The sequence below is a fragment of the Fusarium poae genome, chromosome 2 (genome assembly GCF_019609905.1).
Source record: "Fusarium poae strain DAOMC 252244 chromosome 2, whole genome shotgun sequence".
Classification (NCBI taxonomy): domain Eukaryota; kingdom Fungi; phylum Ascomycota; class Sordariomycetes; order Hypocreales; family Nectriaceae; genus Fusarium; species Fusarium poae.
In genome coordinates, this window is record NC_058400.1 from 1,777,917 (window position 1) to 1,797,065 (window position 19,149).

A 19,149-nucleotide genomic window follows, 5' to 3' on the forward strand; every position below is an offset into this window, starting at 1 on the left:
GAAGAAGGAAAGGTAAGGGAAGAAGATCTCAGCGTCTGTGTCTGTCTCTCGTCTACTTGCCGGTACCTGGCAAGTGATGTGCATATGTACCTTATCTTAGTCAAATAACCGAATCAATACCTCTCCAGGTTGTGTTTCATATGGTTCGTCTTCCTTTCTTCCATTCTTATTTCCTATCTTTTCCTATTCTTTCCTTATTCATCCTTTCCCTCTTCCATTCCTTGGTACCTAAACCACTGGTGGTCAGTGAACGACCTCCATTATTAGGTTCCTAGGTGTCTCTTCCACACATCATCCTTGCATAACTGTACAGCCTGTACAGCCTGTACTGCTGTGCTGTACCTGCGCACTTGCACTTACCTGCTCGGGCCTTTCAATAATAGTTGGACACTCAATCAAGTCTTTAAGGCTCTATTACCCTCTTCCATTTCCTCCTCTACCACCTACTTACTTATCATTCATCAATATCAACGTCTCAATAAACTTTAAACCGTTTTTCACTACAATAACCTTACTCAACGTCCGCCAAAGACAAGCCAGAAACAAAATCAAAAATCGCTCTTGTGACTCAGTCAACCCCCCCTAAGTCGTCTCTATGAATTCCTTCTTCACGGTAAACAACAACGTCTCGCTTATCAGCATTACAATTGCACCGAGCACTTACCTCATCACTGTTGTTCTCCTTGTCTTTGCAATCATCTACCTACCCCGTCTTATCGCCTGCCGATTCCCCAGCCTCGGCATACCATTGCCATCTCTGGCGTCAATATTAAGACCAATATTTGGAGATCCAGCAGATCATCGCCCGCCAGCCAGATTTGAAAAGCCCCTCCCAGCACCACCCTTTGCAGCATCTGGGCTTGTATTCGAAGATCAGCAACAATTGGTCGTCTCCGGACAAGATATTGTCCTTGCGCAACGTCGCCATTACCTTCAACAGCAATTGGCCCAAGAGCAACACCTACTGCTTGAGCAGCAAAAACAACTTCAATTCCAAGAAATAGAGCGCCGTGTTCGTCGAGACTCTCGCCACTCCTCATCCCCTTCAAAACATAGCCGTGACCATGGATCCTCACGACATGCTGGACGCGTCCCTACAGGACTTCGATCTCCCACCAAGTCCATCGCTGCCCCACCACTCAGCCCATCGCAGCGAAGCAGCCATGACAGAAGGGGATCTCGAGGACTCGGAGACCGCGTCCGCGGGTGGGTACTCCCCTCCAGCCTGGAGAAGACTCGGAAACGGAAACCGGAGTAGTGGTTTCTGGAGAGGTCCTGAAGATCTTCCTTCCAATTATCCATCCCATTTTCCATCCCGAGGCATGAGCACGTTAATGGAAAGCACACCCGATTTGGACGATAGTGAAGACGATGGGGTTTTAGAAAGGGCAATTCGCACAAGGTTGCCCAAGGGAAGCCAGAGTCCGGAAAAGAGGAGAAGCGCCAGCCCTGGAACCTTTGACGATACCACAATACAATTTCAACTTCAAGAAAGGGCAACTCCTATAAAAGACCTGAGCTTACACGAACCACCAGCCGATAATTGTAAGTGACGATAGTGTGGCATGGTTTGCTCAATCTGTATCTAACACAGGTCAGATATCCGCTTCGCTGTTCGGGCCGAAGTTCAGCAGCGCACTGAGCCTATCGAGACAGCCATTAACTTTATACGTGATCATTTCAAGGCCGTGACTCGGACGTGGTCAACAACACTAAGCACCATTGTTGTTGGCTTTTTTGCCGTCTCTCTCTTCAAGTCACTTTTACAGCCTGCTGCCCCGCGTCCCGTAGGTGACCTTGTAAAGGTCGCAGGACTCGCTCGCTCATTTGAGCCCCTCATTTACTACTCAGAGCATGCTGTCTCTCAAGTACATGACCTTCAGGCCACTAGTGTGGCTGTCTGGGATCTTGGCGAAAGTGTGCGTAGCAGCGACATGCGAGATGCAACTAGCATTGTGTCAGATCTAGACGCCCTTAGTGAAACCATGAAAACACTGGCTTTAGAGATGACCAAGTTCTTTGCCAGAGTCGATGGTGATATCGATGGGTAAGTTGTTCATCAGATAGGATCTTCCATATCTCTAACATTCTCTCATAGTATTCTAAATGTTATGGACTGGGCAAAAATGCATTTAAATCGACTCAACTCAGCTCCCTCCCCGTCAACCATATCATCAGCCTATGACAATATCCACAACCTCCTATCACAAGCCCACATCCTCGAAGATGCTACTGGCTCGCCTACGACTCTTGGCCGCTTGACAAGCCACGTCTTCGGTCTATCGAACCCACAAAGGGAACAGCGCATGGTGCAGCTCCTGTTTACTGAATTCCTCACCGTCCTTGAAGATTCAATTCAAGCAGAGCTACAACATAGCGTCACATTGTTCGCCCTCTTCGAAGCTGTCGATCATCACTTCCTCAACCTCGCCCGTACGGTTGTCCGCGAATCATCTGCGCAGGAAGAACTTCACGCCGATATGCTCTCCAGTCTTTGGACACGACTCCTCGGCACAAGGGCTGCCGAACTACGCAAATTTGAGCAGAACCGTCTATTATTGCGTGATGTGCGTGAAAAGACGGTTCGCAACAAGGGTATTCTCGTTGATCACAACGGCAAACTCTTGACCTTGAAGGCGTCCCTCGAGACACTCCGCAGTAAACTTGTTTCTCCTCTCGTCCGTGGTGTCAACTCCACAACACTTACTCTTGAGGACCAAATCCAGGGCATAAGCGATGTTAGTCATTACCTCGGCGATGTGAGGAAACAACAAAAAGGCAAAGTTATGGAAACACTATTCGGCACCGTTCCGAGTAAGAAATATACAATTGCAGAAAGAGCCGATACTGTTGTCGTGAATCCCCTTTGAGAAAGTTGCCCAAGCGAACAAAACATTGCACTTTGTTGGATATCATCAGCTGGCATAGAATCATGATTGTTTTTGCATTTCTTTTGTTTTAGGATATGGTTCTTGTTTTCTCTGTACTAAGCAGGTGTTTGGTCACCGGCGTTCATTACGGCTACACCAGCTTGCGTTGATGCATGTACATCACAAATTACTCTTGGTTTTAGTTTAGAAATACCACCCACATGAATACACTTCACAAAGACGAATTCTTATTGATCACAATTGCAACATTTCACAGATCAATCATGGACGAGTGAATACTTTAACATATCTTTCATTAAAAACCCTAACCGCATAAAACCTCTGCGTTGATCGTGCCTGCAAACGAGAAACATTGGTAGGGGGGTATAGGCCAACAGCCAGAGTGTCAGAAAACCGTCAACGCCGTCCTGGTGGGTTCTCTCGAAAGCGCCAACGCCGTTGCCGTGAGCAAGCGAAGGTTCGCAACGAGAGCCAGCCACCTTAATGTCCCCAAACTTTTGAATCTCCCTTCCTGAGAAGAAATAGCAACCAAGTCTATCTGTACATAATGCGCCCCCTCAGATGGGTAACACAAGGTCGTAAAGCATGTTTCGTTGCTGATTGTTCCGTAAATTGCCTTGTAAAGGCGTCGTCATTCCAGTTGAGGGGGTTGCCCAGTCAGATAACCATAATAGAAAAAAGGAAATGATAGTCGAGTCGGAGCAGGCTTAAGCCTTGGTCTCCTCCTCCTTCTTGGCCTCACCACCCTCGGAGCTGCCCTGAGCCTTGACGTACTCGTCGTAGACAGCAAGAGCCTCATCGACCTTGGCCTTGAGAGCGGAGTCGTCCTCAATACTATAACACATGTTAGTTGCTGATTGTGAAATGATTCAAGTCGGGGAAACTTACAGGTTGACAAGCTCGGTGTTGTCCATCTCCAGAAGCATACCGGTGATCTTGCCGGCAAGCTCGGAGTTGATGGCCTGGATCTTGGGGAAGATCAGCTCACCCAGAATCTGCTTCTGCTGAGGAGGAGGGGCGGCAGCAAGCTGTTGCTGGAGGACGGAAGCTCCGGCAGCTTCGGCGCCACGGCCACCTTGAGGTCCGTTGCCGTTGCGGCCAGGACCACCTCGGCCACCCTGGCGGTTGTTGTTAGGAGGGAAGCCGGGCATGTTACCGCCAGCCATGGGAGGCATGCCCTGCATACCCTGAGGACCACCACGGCCGCCTTGAGGAGCGCCACGGCCACCGAGAGCAGCCTGCTGCTGAGCCATAGCAGCCATGAACTGAGGAGTGCCAGGCTGGCCGTATCCAGGAGGGAACTGACCAGGCATTCCGTACATGTTGGGGGGCATCTGCTGGGGAACACCACCACGTCCACCCTGCTGAGGGTAGGGGAATTGTCCAGGACGACCCTGAGGCATTCCCATGGCACCCTGAGGGAAAGGAACACCACGTCCACCCTGGGGCATGAAGCCGGGCTGCTGGCCAGGAGCGAAGTAGACAGGGGGCTGCATGTACTGCTGGGGCATACCGGCGGCAGCGGCGGCCTGCTGCATGCGGAGCTGATTGCGAGCCTGGATACTAGCCTCAAGCTGGCTCTTTCGGACATCCTTGCGCTGGGCCAGGGCGACGTACAGAGGCTTGCCGTTGAACATACGTTGGTTCATCTCAGCGACAGCCTTGGTAGCATCATCAGGGTTGCTGAAGCAGACGAAGCCGAAGCCCTTGCTCTTACCGAGCTTCTTGTCTGACTTCTTCTCGGCCTTCTTGTCCTCCTCGCCCTCCTTGGACTCCTCCTTGGACTCCTCCTTGGATTCCTCCTTAGCCTCCTCCTTGACCTCTTCCTTTGCTTCCTCTTGGTTCTCCTTGTCGCTCTCGTCCTTCTCCTTCTTGTCCTCGTCACCCTCAGTGGGGGTCTCACGCATCACCTTGGCGGAGGTGATGGAACCAAAGTCCTTGAACATCTCACGGAGCTTATCATCGTCGACGTCGTCGTCAAGGTTCTTGATGTACAGGTTAACGCCCTGGTACTTGTTGGCCTTCTCCAGGCGAGCAGCTTCATAAGACTTGCGGAGCTCCTCCTCACGCTCGTGCTTCTTCTGGGCCCGGCCAACATAGAGGTCCTGACCGTGGAAATCCTTGTTGTTGAGCTCATCAACAGCCTTGGAGGCACTCTCGTGAGTGGTGAAGTTGACGAAGCCGAAACCACGGCTCTTACCCTCCTGGTCACGAGCCAGAGAGGAAGAGGTGACATCGCCGTACCTCTCGAAGAGCTGGCGGAAATCATCCTCGGTAACGTCAGGGGCAATGTTCTTGACGTAGACGTTGGTGAAGTTGGCCTTCATCTCCTCGAACTTGCTCTGGCGGTCCTTCTTGGGAATGTGGTGACCGACGTAAACCTTCTTCTCGTTGAGAAGCATACCGTTAACGTGCTTGATGGCCTGGGAAGCGGCCTCATCGGTCTCGTAGTGAACGAAACCATAGCCCTTGGAAGCACCAGTCTCGTCCTGGGCGACCTTGCAGCTCAGGATGTTACCGAAAGCAGCAAAGGTGTCGTGGAGAGCCTTGTTGTCGATGGCGACATCGAGGTTCTTGATGAAAACGTTGCCCTGGCCAGTCTTGCGAAGAGCGGGATCACGCTGAGACCACATGATACGGCAGGGACGGCCCTTGATGATAGTGTAGTTGAGCTCCTCGAGAGCCTTCTCGCCATCAGGAGTGGCGTTGTAGTTGACGTAGGCATAGCCGAGAGAACGACGGGTGACGGCATCACGGCAGACACGGATAGAAGCAACAGCACCAATCTGAGAGAAAAGCTCGAAAAGCATAGCCTCGGTGACGGAGGGGTCAAGCTCGCCAACGTAGAGAGAGGCCGAGTTCTGGGGGTGAGGAGCAGCGGTGGTGGGGGTAGGAGCGGCAGCATCGTCAGCGGCAGCAGTGACACCAGTGTCGACAGCAGGGGCCTTGGCCTCAGAGCCGTTGAGAGAGGTGTTGTTGAGGTCGTTGGCGAGCTGGTCAACAGCGCCGGGAGCAGCGTTGGCGGCCATTGTGAATATCGGTTTCTAGGTTTGTATAAGAACCTACAAAGAAGAATTGTATCAGTAAACAGATCAAGAGGGACTGCTTGTATATAGGTCAAGAATAAAAGTGGGATTTTGAAGAAAAAATTGAGAGAGAAAAAAGTTGGATAACATGAGGGGGTCAATCAAAGCATACCTTTTTATGAAGCCGACAGCAGATCAAAGTTCGCGTGGTACTGGACCTTGAGCGAACAAAGAGAAGGGAGCAACGAACAAAGCGAAGCTACCAGAAGGATTTCAAAAGTCTTCGAGTATGGGAGGACTCAAAGACGTTTATGAAAGAATTCGTGAGAGGAAGAAAAGTCACTCGGGCGGTGTCGCGAGAGAGACAAAGAGGAAAGGATGGGAGGGTCGTGAGATGAGGGGGTGGTGGGTTGTGTATTTTGGGGTTTTTTCAAGTTTTTTTTGTGTTTTTCTTTCCGAGTGGAAATGAAGTGAGCAGAAACAGAGAACTAGTACGAATACTGTTCCTCCGGACTGACTCGACTTTATGGTTTTTTGGGTTGTTTGATAAGGTTGGTTTTGCGGTTGGAGAGGGAAGAAAGAGAAATTCAATGCCCGTGATGGAAATTATTTTTTTTGCTTGGCCGCACTTCCTGGCAGAACCTAGGTAACAATGGGGAGGCTAATAAAGGTACGTACTGGGTTTGGTCATGCCCGGTCATGGTCATGGTGGAGGGGGGAGGATTGGTGGAGTGAACCTGCCACTTACTTGTCTGGGTACCTTCCGTCACTGTCGACCAGAACTCGAGTAAGTGGGGTACTTGCCAGCTGGCTGTGATAAACAATCGGGTAGTGCAAATGTTGCTCACTAACAGATTTATGCCTGTGAACCACCTATTACTGCTAAGAGGCGGGGGCACGTGCCCTACTTGGACCATCTCGGCAGTGGCTAAGGTACTTGCGGCGCCGCCGTCTAAAAGATGGCAAACGTTGAAATTTTTGTCAATCTCCGAAAGAAGCTAGCAAATCCTACATAGAACACTAGTATGTGATGGTTGTTCTAGAGGAAACTGGACAAACTGTGCGAGAAAACTGTTTCTTTTTTTTTTTTTTGCCATTTAAGAATGAATTTGTAAGACGAGACTATGACGACTTTTCTACAACGGTACAGAGCAGAAACATTGTCCGTCATGCTCTAACTGGGGTGGTGAAAAAAAGCAATACCAAGCACTACAAACCCAGTCACCTTTTAAAGTCAAAATGCAATGCCACCATAATGCTTGAACTATCCATCTACACCGCCAAAGATGAACATATGTACATTGTGTTGCCGCGCATGAACGCAACAAGTGGCCTTTTGGTTCCAGATACACCTTGTGTCTGGCGTGGTGTCAACAAAGTCACAGGAAACTATTGGTACGTGGTGAGACGACTTTCAGTACGAGATCGAATTCTGAAAGGCACGGTTAATATAACTTATCCCCAATCAAGTCATTTTGGTGCTTACACGGTGACAATGAGAAATAGCTTCTGACGTGTCCTGGGCGTATTATGTTAGATATTTATTTCGTATATGTTTTTAATTCTAAACCTCAGCCTGCGCCTCCTCAGAATACTCAAAGTTACCCATGAGGTGTAAAGTGATCTGACCACACAGATCGAATGTTCAATTTATCATCACAGTAAAGCTCCTCCCACTATACAGGTTTCCCAACACATTGTCATTTCTTAATTTCGAATAATTTTCCGGTAACGGCGTATGTTAATCGAAGTACTGGCACTCTAAGACTACAGCCCAAGACGTCTGAAAAAGGTAAAGAATGCAAACCATGTTCGTATCTATAGGCATTCTATTGGAAAGCCATAGACTTTAAGAGATTCCGATGGAGAGTATATGTGTTATTAACCCTTAATGCAGGTTTCAAAGCAAATTTTTACATCACCTCATAAAGCGTATTCTCTAATAGAGATTTAAAAACAAAAAGATAGAAGCAATCCCGGAAATCCTGTCGTATTTTGCAGTGATCTTCAACCCGCATTCGCGTGTTGCGCAAATGCCCGCTTCTGCTCAAGGCTCAAGTTGACCCGCTCTTATCTTATCATCATCCCAGCTCGACAGTGACGTTCACCTCTCTCTACATCCCCACCATTACATATATCTCCAAACTCCGAGCGCGGCACCAGCAAAATATAATCTAGAACAGGCCCGTTCGTCGCTGACTGAGCTTCAGGCTGAATCTTCTAGAAGCTGAAGAAGTCACGCAACAAACTCGACACTACACGGTCTGCACCGTCATGACATTATCACGTCGTTAAAACCCAACGTTATCGTTTGATTTAATCCCAATCTCCCACCTCCGTCGCTCCCGCACACCGCAGCGATGTTCTCGACATTTACGGGCAACTCGCGGCGCCCTCGAAACGTCAACCTCAGTGGTTCTGTCGGGAACCCTTTTGCCAACACCTCGTGGTCGCCGTCTGCCGTTTCGAATGCCACAAAAACCGTGTCGAATGCCCAAGCCGAGCGTGAAAAGCGACAAATTGAACGAACGAAACTAAAGGCTGTTGGCAAGATACAACGAACATGGAGGGGCTACAAAACAAGAGAAGAATTGAGGGCATCCCAGAGACATGCTTTCGACGCTCTATACAAGCCCGGATCCAGTCAAACGCCATCCGAAAGACTTCCTGAAGCATTTCCCTTGCTTCTGTCTTTCTTCGCCTTGCGACGAGATGACGACATTCAAAGAGCTATCTGTTATGCGCACGATACCGAGTCTGTAGATCTCCGACAAATTGTACCACCGAACGTTCACCCTTCACGAATAGGACAACTTATTCGATTGCTTCTATCTGCAGTGGACAAATCGGCTTCAGCAAGGTACACGAAATACTGTTTGAGACGTTTGTATCTGGCTATTGTCTAACTGGTTTATACAGAAATCTTTCTGATGATACACTTCACATTTTTAAGCTTCTTATCCGCCTCGTAACGAGTTATCCCGACTTGGGCCTCCTTGTAATCGACAGTTACTACAAGGTGGTTGGCAAAGTGTGTCAAGCTCGAAGTCTTGGTGGGCAGTGGCAAGATATTGTGCTCCAGGCCATCACTAGCCCCTTCGAGGTTACTTCTTCAGAAGGTCAGTCTCAAATCCAGTGTCCTAGAATTCTGCTAACACTTCTCTAGCGATTGAACAAGTGTATCACGCCTTCGCGTTCTCGTTCTTGGTCACAGACAACCAATATTACTTCGAAGAGAACATTTCAGATGTATCCCTTACAATCCGCTTCTCTCATCTGACGAGGGCGATAGTGGCCGGTTTATCACCAACCGCGAACCCCCAATATTCACACGATGGTCAGCTCTGGCAGCTTGCTCATTTCATTGATCTGGCTCGCTTCAGCACCGATTCTAGCTCCGACACAGGGATCTTAGAAACACTCTACACTCAATTGTCAGCCCTCTCTTCTTCTATCAGCACTCGGCTATCAGCTTCGATTAGGGCAAATGAGGACGACGAGAATGATTCTGAAGAGCCACTCGCACCACCACTTGATCCATATGTTACTTCTCAATTGATGTCTCTGGTGGACAGCAAAGGAGTCGCACAGACCTTGAAAGACTTCTCTATTAATCTAGCGAGATCTTCGCGACAAGAGTACCAAAGTACAAGCTTTCTGGCAGGGTACATCTTAACCCTGCTTCGATGCTTTCCTTCAAAGGGTGACGATATCCGAATGCGCCTCTTCCTCGAAGAAATCCCTACATTAGCGGGCGATGTCCCAACCATAAAGTTTCTCTGGCAAATGATGGTAAAGACAACTGTCTTTAACAAGTTGAGGACAGAGTCGGAGCAGCCTCTCGATGTCTTACGCAGATATCTTGGTGCTACGGCTAGAAATGCGGATTCTTCTGAAGAGGAGCAAGACTGGCGAATCATCCTTTTGTTCCTTGAACTATACGTCTTCATCCTTCGTTTGAGCGATGACGAGGACTTCTTTTATGGCATTTACCCACCAGTCATACAGCAAGCCCCGTCCACTTCCCGCATTCGGTCCTGCAGTCTTTCACTGGAGCATGTTGAAATGCTAACATGCTTTCTTAAGAACACTGCTTTTACACTCCACTACAACACACAAGAACTTACCAAATCACTTCATGATCTGGAGGCAGCTTCCCAACATCGTGTGGGTGCTTATTTCAGTACCGGAGGACCAGCCGCGACGAACCAAAGGCAGGACGCACGATTGCACCAAAGTCCGACAAGTTTGGATATTGACAGCTTGCGGAACATAGTAACATCAGCAATGAAAATGCTGTACGAGCGAGACTCGAGAAAACAGTTCCTGCCTACAAACCACTGGCTCATGACATCAAGGCTTGATCAGGGAGATTTCATCGCTGCTGTTATTGCAGAAGAACGGCGGCAGATCGAGGAGGATTCTGATGATAGTGATGACGATATGGAAAACGAATATGCCAGTGTTCCAGGGTTCTATTCGACTATAGCTGGTCAGCGATTGTCACGACATGCAAGACTTGAGCGATTGAAGGCTCAGCAAGTACGAACTCAAAAAGAGCGTCGTCTAGCAGAGATGGGGCCGAAGCTGGAGATATTGAAACATATGCCCTATGCTGTCCCCTTCGAAACCCGTGTCATGATCTTCCGCCATTTCATTACTCTCGATCGGGCTCAGAGAGACGGTAATAACATGATGTCCTTTACGAGCCCTTTTGCCAAACACCATGCACAAATCTCACGGAAGCAACTCTTTGAAGATGCATACAAGCAATTCTACGAAATAGGGGAGGGTCTCAAGGACCCTATTCAAATCACATTCGTCGATCGGTTCGGTGCTCAGGAGGCTGGAATTGATGGCGGCGGCGTTACAAAGGAGTTCCTCATCAGCGTGACGACGGAAGCATTTGGTTCTGACCATGGCAAGGGCATGTTTACATCGAACGAGAAGGGGCTGCTCTTCCCTGATCCTATAGCGCTTGATGTTGTTCGTGAAAAACTCAAGATGAGCGGGTATTCGGAAACTGACAAGGAGTACCGAGATTGCATTGCAAATTTACTCAAGCGCATGGAATTCCTTGGCAGAATCGTGGGCAAATGCATGTACGAAGGTATCCTTGTCGACCTGGCATTTGCTGGCTTCTTCCTTCTCAAATGGGCGTCAACAGGTCCCAACGACGAGAAGAATTACAAAGGCAGCGTCAACGATCTTCGTGACATGGATGAGGAGCTTTACAATGGAATGCTGCGACTCAAGAATTATTCAGGAGACGTTTCAGAGCTAGGCATTGACTTTACGATTGCAGACCAGATCTCACCGCCAGGTGATCCAGTCAAGACCGTTACCAAGAAGCTCATAGCTAATGGCGATCAAACATACGTTACGAACGACAACCGACTACTGTACATCTCGTACGTTGCTCGCCATCGCTTGATCGTCCAGCCATCTCTACAGACCACAGCCTTTTTGCATGGCCTGCGCTCCATCATCCGACCCAACTGGCTATCCATGTTCAACCAGTCAGAGCTACAGCGTCTGGTGGGTGGTGACTCGTCTGAGATTGACATTGAAGATCTCCGTCAGAACACGGTTTACAGCGGTTTATACGAGGTTGGCGATGATGGAGAAGAGCACGACACTATCAAGATATTCTGGAAGGTTATGCGCAGCTTCACAGATGCTCAACGTCGGGATGTGCTCAAGTATGTCAGCTCTACACCACGAGCGCCTTTGCTAGGCTTCTCGCAATTGAAGCCAAAGTTTAGCATTCGTGATGGGGGTACAGATGAGGAGAGGCTGCCCAGCACGAGCACATGCGTGAATCTTCTCAAGCTGCCGAAATACACTTCGGAAGCAACGCTTCGGGAGAAGTTGCTCTACGCCGTACAGTCGGGAGCGGGTTTCGATTTGAGTTAAGCACTCATGGATGACTTTTTTTTTTTTTTTGGTGGAATATGATATAGGGAGTAGGACTTTGCATGTATAGGCGTCGGACATGGTAGTTTGGAACATAGCATTGTTGTTGTCGGCATATACGTCGTACACCACCAACACATGATAGATTAGGCATTTAGTAAACGTATCATGATAACCAAGCACTTTTCATTCAATGTTATTCTTCGCAGTGGTTGGTATGCCTGGTGGCTAATATAAAGGCCGGCTTTCAGGTTTTAGGATATAAAAATAAACAGCTTAACTCTGGTCCAAAAAGCATAAACCGACCTATTAGTTTCGTCTCCTATGCTTCCAGGGGCTATTTTTTTCTGATACCTTTAGGCAAGGCAACCAAGTTTTGCAGTACTCCAACATAAATGTATTCGTTCAAACATTTCCGACGTCCTGGTAGCTCCTGGCTATCAACGTTGGTTTTCTTTTATACAAATCCAAGATCATTTGTCCAAACAAGCCATTCGCCCATGAGAACCTACTTCCTGTCAGCACATTTCACTCATGACTTGAGTAAACATAACTTACCATGATCTTGTCCAATGCTTCTCATTGAAGCTGTTAACTGTCTCGTGTATGAGACCAAGCCCGCTCGTTGAACTCATCAACTGACGAATCCCATCAACAATCTCGTCGTCGTCATCGCTTGTCAGGAGCTGGACGATAAGTCCCATAGGCCATGCCATCCCAGGGCCGAGATGCGGTCCACCTGTGGCGTTGAGGACTGGCCCTCGTGCGTAGTAGGGGTTGGATGGACTAAGAACAAAAGCGCGGGTGTTATCGTAGACGTGCTGCGAAGCTGGCTTGTAACCCATGTGCGGAATACTAAGCAGAGAAGGCAGATTCGCGTCATCCATGAGACTGTGGGAACCAAATCCGTCAATCTCGTAGGCGTACATCTCTCCGTATACGGGATGCTGGATGATAGCATGCTGATTGATACCGTACTCAATACCACTCGCCATAGCTTCCATCTTCTTGGCCAATTCCTCATCCAGAGGCCGCATTATCTTGACGCATGAGGCGAGATACCTCGAAAACATCATGTTTGCGGGTATAAGGTACTGATAGATGCAGGAATCGTCAGATGGCCGGAAGAAGCTGCGAACAAGGCCAATGTGGCCTTTTATAGGAGCTCCGTGGCCATGGTTGGAGACTGTTTCTGAAGCACTATCCGCATTACGCAACCATGTGTAGGCTGGCTTCTGTACCATGCCTTGCTCGTCATATGTTCCCTCCTGCATGTGCTCAGCGACCTTAAGGATCTTCCTTACGGCCTCTACCCAGCCAAACTTTCCAAAGAAGTCACCGTCTTCCGTCTCTTCGTAGTAGTCCCATGATAGTTGGAGAAAGGCGGCGAGGGAGTCGAGCTCGTACTTGCACTCGAAGACGAATTCGGGGTCGTATTTCGGACTCACAGTATCTCGAGACTGAATGGATCGCTTTGCTCGAGGTAGCTTGGCTTCGGGTGGAGGGTGAAAGGCGTTGCAGAAGGGCGACTTTGTGAGGTATCGAGCTTGTAAATTGATTGCGCCTCTGAAAAGAGAGGCGATATCGTCAGAGGACAGAACTGATTTATATGACTGCAGCTGATTTGAGCTATCGCGAATCCATTGCGCATTTATGTCACCTGTGGTGATAAATGCTAACTGAAGTGTGTATGTCAGTCAATGGTATGATCTCAACTTCATGATGGTATCGCCAAACCTCTTCATCAGCGTTATCCGCTGACACACCCCTCCACTTCACAGTCGTGTCCAAAGTGTTGGGCCATGTATTCAAAAACAAACGATAAAGATCTGGATCACCAATCGCTTGATCCATTTCCTCGTAAATCACATGCTCAACCGCTGGCACTGAATAGGTGCGACAATCTTTGCTGGGGCGCTGAAGCGGGAACTCATAGCGCCCAGATGAGAGGGGCTCGTGCCGTTCACGGGCGAATTGCTCGTAATTGGGACAATTAGCAGATACAGCTGCTACGCCCAAAAAGAATGAAACAAGACGGTACATGTTGGATGTGTTTCCGTCATTTGACGTTGTTCAGCGTTGAAGAAGAAACATGTTGGTCAGTTGTTTTGTATGGTCTGAAACGAGGACCTCAGCTACCTGTCTCACTTTAGGGGGAGGATTCAGGGTCTGGACTAGAGGTGTTGGTGGAGATGAATGGTTAATCCTTGACCCCTGACTAGGACCAAGATGGGTTGAAGCTGGGGAAGTGGTGCAGATTGATGTGATGGGTGGTATCCGTACCTAGATCGGCTTCAAGGCTAAAATCCATGCTTAAGAGAACTGTATTTGTCTGTCATTTGATAGGTGACCTTTGTTGCATCACAGGTGTAGTTAAATAGGTAGTCTCATATATCTCTGTCCGTCCTTGATTAAGCCAACATAACGAGCTTAACATATGTCTCAGGACGCAGCCAGAGTGTTTCACATACGCCATCATTTCCTTTTTCCTAATCAGACTCATGAATACATAGGTACCTTCACCACTGCCATGGTAAGTTCGTGACAAAATGCATCGTTAATACTGTGATGCACAGAGTGGTCAGTTCTCTTACCTATGGTTGTATATGTGTATCCTGAAACATAAATACAATGCTCGTTCAGCCTGGACGACAATGGTCTCATCACCAGCTGAAACAAGATCATATGTATCACTACATCAAATCAGGCATCTCACTGAGCCTTGTTTCGTATAAACATCATGTCTGCATTCAACGGTCTCCCCACCAACTATCTCATGAGAGAAGACTGCATCAGGCTGGTAAATGATCACTACGATCTGTTCTTCGAGTTCCTGCCTTTTATAGAGGTGGGACCGAAGCCTACAGCTATCTTGACCGATCCGCAGGGTACTGTCGTCCTTTGGGCTCAGAACACTTTACCAAGGACGGAATGGGTTGACATGACTCACTTTGGTGTTCGTCGCACATTGTTTGAGCTGGCGGACAGTGGTGCATTCTGTGATGAATACCAAATGATCAGGTATCAGTTCATGCCACCATTCGTCTAAGTAGGACAAATTTCCAATGACTTGGGAATGGGTCCTGCCTCAGGATTGATAACAAATGTTTCCTTGAATATGGTACAGTCTGGAGAGTAATCAATCATTAATTGGTACTTCCTTTTGGTTTGCAATAAGCTGCTCTTCCAATAATTGGCGTTGGTAGAATCGATCTAGAATAATAACACAAAATTCTCTTCATTCGGCCACTATGCAAAGAAAACAATGTCATTTATAACATTGAAAAACTTTAACTGATTTAATAGCACTTGAACTATAGTTCTGAGTTATTGCGCCATCAAGTTGTCAAAATTATTCTCTGTGTACAGGGTAACTGAACTGTCAAAAAATCATGAGTGATACACGGTGAAATAAGCCACTATACCGAAGGAATCCGCTTATACCCCAGGACCCAATACCGCGGCAAAAGAGTGCATTAAGCCGAATAAAAGCATCGGGAACAAGCAACAGAATACCGAACGCTTGGGGCATCGAATTGACGTAATTGATCATGGACCCTTGCAAAACGGGCATTCATGAGAGTCTATCAATAGCCATAATTAATAAAGTCAAGTAAGTCACAGTGACGGATGGTGTTGAATATCGATTCCATAGGTAAGCATAACAAAGTCATCTTGCAGAACAGGAAGCGCATGTGACCTGTATGATGGCATTAGCTTGGACTTGCACATGCTAACCTTGGCCACGGCTACCCCAGGTTATCTGAGAACCAAATGCGATGCTGATCAGCCGAGTTTAAGACATTATGACTATGGATTGTGGCCTCGGTTATATAGAGCCGATTGCCGGTGACAGCCTCGAGTCGTTATAGAGAAGTTGGATGATTTTCGAGTAGATATGCTATAACAAAGCATAATATGTCTAATCTATAAGATAAATGATCTCAATCTATAGCTATATACTCAATTGAAAAGAACCTGGGTACCTATGTATGGATAGATCCGAGGATAATATAAAAGTGAAGCCGGAAAACAAAGCCCCAGGATCTATAACGACACCCACCAAAGAGCCAATAAGTGACGAGATAATTGTCAAAAAACGGCATCGCACACCCCCACTACCATCCTAAATAGGTAGACCATCGCACCAGGAAAGAAAGAAAGTCATCGGCGGAAAGTTGCTTTAGTCGCCGTTGGCCCCATGACATTTCTCTCCTACCTCGAGCTCTCTCTTTTTTCCTACTTCTTTCTTATAGTCATCTCCTTTTCTGGTGGTTGAACAACTCAATCAATCCTCTCGTCATAATGCCCGCCCCACGACCAGTTTCGCGATGCGTCCAGCGCAGCTCGCAAGTGCTTTCTCGAACTCAGTTGCGTCCCGCCAGATCAACCTTCTCACCCGCCACAATCGCTGCTAGATCCTCTCTCCCGAGGAGGACGAGTACGGCACTATGGTCAGCTGTAAAAGTGCCATTGGCCTCTCGTGCCTTTAGTACCACTTCGAGACTTGGAGACGACGACACAGATTTTGACCCCGCCACCGTCGAACGCGAGTCTGACGAGGTTGATGTCTGCATTGTAGGAGCCGGTCCTGCTGGTCTCAGTGCTGCCATTCGTCTTAAGCAGCTTGCCAATGAGGCTGGAAACGAGGACTTCCGTGTGCTTGTCCTGGAAAAGGCTGGCGATATCGGTGCTCACATCCTCTCTGGAGCCGTCATTCAGCCTACTGCCATTAACGAATTGTTCCCCGACTGGCTCGACGAGAACAACCCTAACCGATTCGAACATGCCACTCCCGCCGGCACCGATCGTATGCGATTCCTTACCAAGAACTCTGCTATTCCTATCCCCGCACCTCCTCAGATGACCAACCACGGAAACTATATTGTTAGCTTGAACCAATTCGTCAAGTGGCTCGGCGAGCGTGCTGAAGAGGCCGGTGTTGAGGTTTACCCCGGCTTCGCTGCGTCTGAGGTTGTTTACCATGCAGATGGCTCTGTCAAGGGTGTCGCCACCAACGATCTTGGTGTTGGTCGTGATGGTAAGCCCAAGGAAACATTCGAGCGAGGTATGGAGTTCCACGCCCGAGTCACCATGTTTGGAGAGGGTTGCCACGGAAGTTTGAGTAAGCAGGTTATCAACAAGTTCGACTTGCGAAGGGACAGCCAGCACCAGACTTACGGTCTTGGTGTTAAGGAGGTTTGGGAGATTGACCCCGCCAAGTTCGAAAAGGGTCTGGTTGTGCACTCCATGGGTTATCCATTGCCCAAGGACGTGTACGGTGGTTCGTTCATGTACCACTTTGGTGAAAACCTTGTTCAGATCGGTCTCGTTACCTCTCTTGACTACTCAAACCCTTGGATGTCGCCATACCAGGAGTTCCAGAAGCTCAAGAAGCACCCTCTTTTCCGCGATGTTCTTGAGGGTGGAAAGTGTATCTCATACGGTGCCCGTGCTCTGATCGAAGGTGGTTTCCAGTCCATCCCCAAGGTCGCTTTCCCTGGTGGTGCTCTCATTGGCGACTCTGCTGGTTTTGTCAACGTTCCTAAGGTCAAGGGCACACATAATGCTATGAAGTCAGGTATGCTGGCCGCTGAGGCAGCATGGACTGCTCTTAGCGAGAAGACCGACGAAGGCACAATCTTCCTGTACGACTACGAGAACAAGCTTCGGGAGTCTTCCATCTGGAAGGAGCTTCACGAGGTCCGTAACATGCGACCATCTTTCCATACCCCTCTCGGCCTTTACGGCGGTATCATGTACTCTGGCCTTGAAGCTTATGTCTTCAAGGGCCGAGTTCCTTGGACACTCAAGCACAAGACCCCTGACCACGAGGCTATTCTTCCCGCCGACAAGGTCCCCAAGATTGAGTACGAGAAGCCTGATGGCAAGCTCACCTTTGATATCTTGACAAGCGTTTCCCGCACTGGAACCAACCACGAGGAGGACCAGCCTGTTCACCTTCAAGTCAAGGATTGGGACGCTCACACTGAGTCAACGTACCCTCCCTACAAGGGTTTGGAGAACCGCTTCTGCCCAGCTGGCGTTTACGAATATGTTGAGGATGAGTCAAAGCCCCATGGCGTTCGATTCCAAATCAACGCACAAAAGTAAGTTGATTTATACTCATGCTTCGATTTTGAGTTGGAATCTTGATAACTAACATTTCGATAGCTGTATTCACTGCAAGACATGTGATATCAAGGCGCCTCACCAAGATATCAACTGGCAAGTGCCACAGGGAGGTGAGGGCCCCAAGTACTACATGACCTAAGAAAAGCATACACATGCCCTATCAAGAACACTCTTTTTTTATTGTTTATTATGTATGATACCTGATTTATATACCTGGATGCATACTCGGCGTGTTGGGGAAAGCAAATTCGGCAAAAGGCCACATGTAAAAGAAGGAAAGGATTTGTCATTGGGAGCACATTGGAGTAGAGGTCAAGCTGCCAACAAATATTACTTTGATTATATCAAATCCAAGACCTTCCAGCTCGGAAGTCAACCAAAAATGTGATAGGTAACGGAGATTTACCCTTTTTAGCCACCAGCAAGCGTAACACCTACTCTTGAGCCGCATGAAAGTGATGGGTCTTGGCCTTATCAGTGAGCGAGCCAACGGTCAAGCCCAAATCTAGAACCTCCGATCTGTGGAGAGCACTTGACTTGGCCCTTGCGGTTTCCGCGGGTATGAAAAAGGTTGATACCAAAGTTATCTGGCTAACTCAACAATATACTGCAGGCATAGTTTGACTTAAACATTAGGTCAAAGGTGAATCTGGGTCATTTTGAAAGGTAAAGACGAAAGATAAATGATGTTGATATAGCAATTAGAAAGTAAATATGATAATAATACTGCCACAGGCAAAAGTCGACTTTCATTTACATGTGAGCATGAAAAGCATAATCCTCGACAAAGGATAGAAAGCCATTCATGCATGGGTCAGTATTGCAATATAGAGTCAGTGAATCCAGCCAGATTGCCATGAGGCTTGCAACACATGATAGATCCTGGTAGAAGCCTAGAGAATCACAAATGAGGCTGGAGATGGTTAGGACCTTTGGAATAGAATGCTTTTGAGCACAGCGAAAGTGGAGTCAGCAATCCAGACCAAATCTTGAACCAGATTGGGAGAGTGTTGCGAAACAAGGAAATTGTTAGTGAGGTACTTCTCAAAGCAGCCCCCCAGCTCTTGGGCGCCTGCTCGTAAAAGGTAACAGTACTCGGCGATCCTTGACAATCAAAATTTTCGTGTCACCATTTGACTTCAAATTGCCCGCAGCATCCTGGAACGTGTCCTTAATGCGGA

General features: G+C 48.1%; 6 protein-coding genes across 6 annotated transcripts; 4 read left to right on the plus strand and 2 right to left on the minus strand.

The window, feature by feature from the left end:
- Window positions 1–595: 595 nt before the first annotated feature.
- On the plus strand, window positions 596–3,406 carry FPOAC1_004521 (uncharacterized protein; the record flags this gene model as incomplete). The annotated part of the gene is made up of 5 exons (XM_044849066.1): window positions 596–1,206; window positions 1,259–1,545; window positions 1,600–2,047; window positions 2,099–2,814; window positions 3,261–3,406. The coding sequence occupies 5 exons, from the start codon at window positions 596–598 to the stop codon at window positions 3,404–3,406; spliced, it is 2,208 nt and encodes a 735-aa protein (XP_044707776.1).
- A 192-nt stretch (window positions 3,407–3,598) lies between these two features.
- PAB1_2 (Protein phosphatase PP2A regulatory subunit B) lies at window positions 3,599–5,920 on the minus strand (the record flags this gene model as incomplete). Its single annotated transcript, XM_044849067.1, has 2 exons — window positions 3,599–3,725; window positions 3,780–5,920. The coding sequence occupies 2 exons, from the start codon at window positions 5,918–5,920 to the stop codon at window positions 3,599–3,601; spliced, it is 2,268 nt and encodes a 755-aa protein (XP_044707777.1).
- A 2,357-nt stretch (window positions 5,921–8,277) lies between these two features.
- Window positions 8,278–11,833, plus strand: FPOAC1_004523 (uncharacterized protein; the record flags this gene model as incomplete). Its single annotated transcript, XM_044849068.1, has 3 exons — window positions 8,278–8,777; window positions 8,837–9,036; window positions 9,084–11,833. 3 exons carry the CDS (start codon window positions 8,278–8,280, stop codon window positions 11,831–11,833), a joined length of 3,450 nt encoding a protein of 1,149 aa, XP_044707778.1.
- A 457-nt stretch (window positions 11,834–12,290) lies between these two features.
- Window positions 12,291–13,876, minus strand: FPOAC1_004524 (uncharacterized protein; the record flags this gene model as incomplete). The annotated part of the gene is made up of 4 exons (XM_044849069.1): window positions 12,291–12,341; window positions 12,392–12,411; window positions 12,477–13,512; window positions 13,571–13,876. The coding sequence occupies 4 exons, from the start codon at window positions 13,874–13,876 to the stop codon at window positions 12,291–12,293; spliced, it is 1,413 nt and encodes a 470-aa protein (XP_044707779.1).
- Window positions 13,877–14,573: 697 nt separating this feature from the next.
- Window positions 14,574–14,882, plus strand: FPOAC1_004525 (uncharacterized protein; the record flags this gene model as incomplete). The annotated part of the gene is made up of 1 exon (XM_044849070.1): window positions 14,574–14,882. One exon carries the CDS (start codon window positions 14,574–14,576, stop codon window positions 14,880–14,882), a length of 309 nt encoding a protein of 102 aa, XP_044707780.1.
- A 1,256-nt stretch (window positions 14,883–16,138) lies between these two features.
- Window positions 16,139–18,107, plus strand: FPOAC1_004526 (uncharacterized protein; the record flags this gene model as incomplete). The annotated part of the gene is made up of 2 exons (XM_044849071.1): window positions 16,139–17,943; window positions 18,008–18,107. The coding sequence occupies 2 exons, from the start codon at window positions 16,139–16,141 to the stop codon at window positions 18,105–18,107; spliced, it is 1,905 nt and encodes a 634-aa protein (XP_044707781.1).
- Between the last annotated feature and the right edge of the window lie 1,042 nt (window positions 18,108–19,149).